Genomic DNA, 5,681 nt, shown 5'->3' on the forward strand with positions numbered 1-5,681 from the left:
TGCCGTCCCTGGTGTTTGCAGGTGTTTCCGGGGGTGAAGGCCAGCTGTACATATGGTTTTGTTTGTCCTCGTTCTGGCCTGGCTGGTTTTTGCTAGGATTCTTCCCCAGGCAAGTCAGGGAGGAAGCCACCTTAATTAGGGAGAGGTGGGCAGGTATAACCATCCATCTGAATGTTTGGCTTGAGGGTGTGGAGTCATTTTTGTTAGGAAGAAGACACTGAGGAGGGAGTCAGCTATCACCTTAAGGTCATCTAGGTGAAATATCCTGTTCTTCTGAGCACCCTGCTAATCACGCAGCAGCACACGTGACACCAGAAAGCCTCTCCAAAGGCTGCTCTTCAGCCTAAGCCCTCCATCATCCTTATGTGTTAAATAAAAGTAGCACTATTAGCACTGACCAGAGAGGCTGCAAACTCCTTCAATCCCAACTTTTATCTGTACAGCAGGGTGCAACATCAGCAGAGAATACTACACAGCCAGAATTTCTCCTAAACCACAAGCAATACTAAGCCAGCAAACAACTGGGAAAAGCAGAACATGTGCAACAATAGCCTGAAAACTGATGCAATTTTAGGTGCTGTTTGTTTCCCTCTGCCTACTTCATTGCTCCATTTTTGTTTAGTTGGATTGGTTTCAAGAAAAATAGAAACATGCCCTTTGGGATCACTGAAAACTAAGAGCAATGAAGTAAATACCAGCTAGACTGGCTGATAAGCCAAACTGTTAGCAACAACCAAAGAAGGTGGCTTTAATTTTGACCTGTTGATTTATTACTCCATGGCACTGCAGAACAAAGTATTGGGAAGCCCTGTAGAGAAAAGGAAGAAAAATAGCGTGCCACAGCCAACAGCAAGCTGTATCACCACCTTTCAAAACAGAAGGAAAGCTTATTTCTTGCAAATACTGTCTCCTGCCGAAGTGGCATTGAGGCTGGTTGCAAATCCAGTGCCTGCAAGCAGTGACCCAAACCTACTGCAGGTGACAATCCCAGCAGCCATGTCATGCTCTTGGAAGTGCCGTCACCAAGGCCTTTGACTCTCTGTTCTGATTTGTACTCTGCCTTATCATGAGTGTTGAAGACCTTGGTGACATCGCTGGACAGAGATGTAACAAGTGTTGGGAAGGAGAGGGCAGCTGGCACCTGCCTGCAAAATTGATTATGTTAAGGTATGCGTGTGCCTGCACGTAGATTTCACTGCTCAGGGCTTGCTGAACGTGGCCACAGGACAGCAGCACCCATACAGCGTGATAGCTGCCTGTGCTGAACTCCCTTGCACCATTGGTTAGTACTTGATCCTGGCCAGAAAACGTGCCAGATGAAGCAAAGGTGGGCTGTTCCCTTCTGGTAACACATTCCTGTCTCTCTGCCAGAGAGATGTTCTGGAGCTCAGAGCAGCAGAGAACAGGAGTCACTCCTCAAGCTCCTGGACAATCTTGTTATGAGCAGCTACCTCTCATCTCATCAAAAGGTGACTGAGACATAAAGCCTGTCAGTGTGAGTGCACAACACTGCCTTAACAAAACCTGGGTGTCCTAACTCGTTTTTAACCAAGACACTGACTCGCAGGCACCTGTGTAAGCACCCTGCTATCTTCCACACGTCTCCCTTCCCCAGGGTTCAGCGTATGCCTAATTTCAAATCAAGCAATATTAACTGTCACACCTTGAACACTGGTTTATGAGGGTTGTTTTAAACAAGCTTGAAATGAAATGATTTTGGTAGATTCAAACATCTGAAACTAAATACAGACATGCACGCTTTGCATGACTAGCATTAGAACAAAATCTATACCACAGCTGCCATTTGTGTGCTAGTGGAAGATCATGTCCTGAAGCCTGTTTCAAAGCCAGGAGGCAGCCATGGGAAGCAAACATGGGAGCAGGACATCACACCAGCATAAGGGTATGCAGAGACTCCACAAACAGGGAGCATAAAACATACAGGGAAACATGAGCTGCAAAGCTGCATCTGTCTGGACCACATGGCTTCAGGTCCAGGCCAGAGCTGGGCCAGAGGTGGTATTACAAATGTTTCCAATTATTAGCTCATAAGGTATTCAGCCTTCCTGCTAATTGGCGAAATACATGTATAAAGGCAGTGCTTTTGGATTTGGAGGTGTGCTTATACCTGACATCTACTCCTACTGTCATCTTACGTTTCCAGCCACTGGACAAAATGCCCCTGAAAGGAAAGCGTTTAAGCATCTCTCAAACCCCACTGTCCACAATAGCTGAAGGCCTGACATGTAGTTCCTTTCCTTGCACAGGAATTAAGCACTGCTAAGCACAAATACACAAGTACTTGTAAGAACAGAAGATGCTGCTTTATGCATGCTGTCAGAGAATGAATCAGCAGCCAAGTAGTGGGCAGCAAGGACCCTCAAAGATGAAGGCTTTGTGTAAATGAGCATTATCATGAAAAGGACAAACAGGCTTTGTTCTCTATAAGCCTTACCAACAATGGGCACTCTGTCATCCTAATGGAGAGATATGATTTTTTTTATTACACATTTGAAATGTTTTATTATACAAATACAATCTTTGATGACTGAGTCTGAGGCATATTTTTGCAGCCAGTCTGCTAGTCTTTATAGTATAGAGAAATATGAGCCTTCTGACTTTCAACTTGTACAATACTCTTTATGCAAGATGCTTCTCGGAATCACTCCTCCCCCTCAAACCTTCCCCGCAATTAGAGTTTCAGTTTATGGCTTCAATATGTTTTCTTGTAAATACCCATGCCTGATGTTCAATGCACTTTTCAATATAAAACACCAGTATCTACTCTCTTTGGAAGAGTTCACTAGCAGGTATTACTGCAGTCATGAAGTATAAAATCCAGTAACAAAAGTATATGTAATTCTGACAAACTAAGATCTCCATGAAAAAACAGCATTAAACCTCTCTTTGGGAAATAGTAATCTTAGCTCACTTTGGCTGTGTTCATTATGCATCTATTTCTGTGCAAAGTGTTTGTTCTGCATGTGCTCCCCTTTAAACTGCTGCATATTTAGGTAAAAGCATGATGATGCCACTTAAACAAGGGGAACCCAGCATAATGGGTATTTAGCCCAGCAAAGAAGAGGGTAACTTATGTGTAAGTGAAAATATAAGCTTATGCTCAAAAGTCAGTAGACCTGCAGATCTGATCACATCAGGATTCTGCACAGCTCTGAAGAGAGAAAGGTTATATATCCAAGCCAAATCCCTTGCACAATTTCTGTCTGTGCATACAGCCAGCAAACATCTGCCAACGTAACACTAGCAATACAGATTATTTCAAAGTGACCTGCGATGTACTGAGCAGCACAAGAAAGGATGTAAAAACTTACTATCTCTGCTTTAAAAGCATGCTCAGGGCACATCAGACATTAAACTATTCACATTACACCAGGTCAGATATTTTTCTTCCTGGAGCCTGCCTAAGCCATGCCCAAATGAAGAGAGCTCGGAAAACCACAAAGCCAGGGACAGCTTTCACAAAATGCTAAAGTACCACTACATTCAAAGAGCTCCATGTGCCTGGATAGAGACTCTATGTGCCTGCATAGAGACTGTAGGTGAGGACACTTGATGGCTGTGTTCCCATCTCTTTCTCTGATGCACTTCTTTCTAAACCGTTACTTTCCATCATTTCCAGTGGATACATGCAGCACTAACACAGCAGCCAAGAGAAATAACGTTTCAGAAAAGAGTACCCCAAAAAACTCTTAATAAGTTGCCATGTCAGAGAGACACAGCAATAACATGGGAACTGCCACATTTCCTGAGACTTGGCAGAGCTGCTTCATGTCCCAGCTCTGCTGCAAGCTTCCTGAGTGATCTCACCCAGTCACTTATTCATCTGCACGAGACAGGAAGGCACACCAGACCTTCCCGCGGAAGCTAAAACTGGGAGGATTCTCATTTCTTATGGCAAATGGAGCTGTGTGAGCCCCAAAGACAAAATAATTTCTTCTGGACCCTGCCACTCAAAATCCTGCCAGACCATAGCAGAGATTTGAAGCATCCTACAACAAATAGTCATACAGCGGGGGGAAAAAAAAAAAAAAAAAATGAAATAGAGACTTAATTCTCTTACAATTATCAGCTCTGAGTTTGTAAACTGGAGGCCAGTATCAGCTCTTCAGCATCTGTGTTCTTCTAGCACACTTCTCTCTGGAGCTCAGTGGGTAGAGCACTACATTGTAACTATATTGCACTGGGCGCTTCACTGCCAAAAATCGCAAAATAACTAGTGTTTTCCAAAAAGACATGCTGCTTGGACTCCTTTGGGAAAGGCAGCATTTTAACTGACTTCAGTAAGCTGAAGATGTTAATTCCACATCCAAAAGAGCTGCTATTCTTGGCATTACAGACCGTCCCTCTTCTGCTGAAGAAGCTAAAGGTCACACAAAGCTCTGACACAAGAGATGCTTAAGGTACTTCTGCAGGACTGGAAAGGTTTTTGTGAGCTGTAAACCGTGCATGTTCCCATTGCGGTACATTTCAGAAGTTTACACACATGCAGAATTAACCAGAACAGAAATGCCAGATGTAGGCGTCTCTTTCTGTCATGCCATTACCTGTGCCAGAGGAATTTCCCAACTTGCGCAGTTTTCCCAGGACCTTCTGGACATCCCGTATGCTCGTATCCTGTTGGCTGTACAAAAGTAACCTCTTGGCATCTGAGAACAGGCGGGAAACACTGGTGACGGGAAAACACAAAAACAACCAGAAGTCACCAGCTCTGTGAGCCAGCATCCATAGATACAGTTTCACCTCCCAATTCCAAACTGCACTCCCTGCCAGTTATACCACTGCCCTCTCCAGTACAATAAGCCCTTTCTCCAATGACCACCCCCAGACAATCAAAGGAGCCCAGTAAAAGATGGCTGCTAATGCAAGGTCAAATAAAGTTACATCGGGAAAACCTCCATGCATTTGAAAGCATTTACTTAAGATGCGGATGGAGGGGGGCTCCTGCTGCTTGTAAACTGCTTCCTCTTAGAAGCACAGTAATTTAAGTATGTCCTTGCTCCTTTCAAATGCTCCTACAAGTTGCAGACACATTTTACTCCGCATTAAGCCTAGCTGGCCTAGCAGTATGAGCGCAGCAAGCCAGGCAGGGTGTAAGGAAGCTGCCCATAAATTAAGCGTTCTGAAACACATTAGCCAGCAATAAGTGACAAATGTCAGGGAGTATCTCCCTGACTTGCTCTTTAACAGCCTTGCTCTACACTGTCCATCTCAGAGGCTCATTAACCAAGGAAAGAGGCCCTCTGAAAAAAGAGTTTGTGTCTTGCCTTTTTATGGGCCAAATTCCAAGCAACTGATAAGAGAATGGACTTAGTGCTTACCCAGAGGTAAGACGGAGCTTTTCATTCACCAAGAGCTTCAACTGCTTGGACCCAGGGACACTGCACACATACCAGCCCCTAGCTAAGCCCCCCTGAACTTGGTAGCAAGCTTGGTACCTCAGTGGCAACAGGAACAGCAAAACCCTTGATTGTGTAAGGTTACACAGCTAGCTGGCTTCTCTACATGTTCCTCCAAGAACAGAGGTGAGGAAAAAGCAGGCAGACTCACATGGAGGCATTGAAGTTCCCAACAACACCAGGAGATTCCCCAGGAGTCGGGTAGCGGAAACAAGGGTTGTTGGCATTGCAGATGATCCCCTGTATCCATGGCAAGGTTCCTGC

General features: G+C 44.7%; 1 protein-coding gene across 1 annotated transcript in view; it reads right to left on the reverse strand.

The window, feature by feature from the left end:
* The window catches only part of ABCA1 (ATP-binding cassette, sub-family A (ABC1), member 1), a 75,610-nt gene that overhangs the window by 60,619 nt on the left and 9,310 nt on the right, over nt 1–5,681 (reverse strand). The window contains exons 4-5 of the mRNA XM_010016127.1: nt 5,569–5,677; nt 4,566–4,687 (exon numbers count right to left, since the gene is read on the reverse strand). Of these exons, the coding sequence (XP_010014429.1) occupies nt 4,566–4,687; nt 5,569–5,677 (231 nt within the window). The remainder of the gene's footprint in view (nt 1–4,565; nt 4,688–5,568; nt 5,678–5,681) is intronic.

The sequence above is a fragment of the Nestor notabilis genome, unplaced genomic scaffold (assembly GCF_000696875.1).
Source record: "Nestor notabilis isolate BGI_N333 unplaced genomic scaffold, ASM69687v1 scaffold14470, whole genome shotgun sequence".
NCBI classification, from domain to species: Eukaryota; Metazoa; Chordata; class Aves; order Psittaciformes; family Psittacidae; genus Nestor; species Nestor notabilis.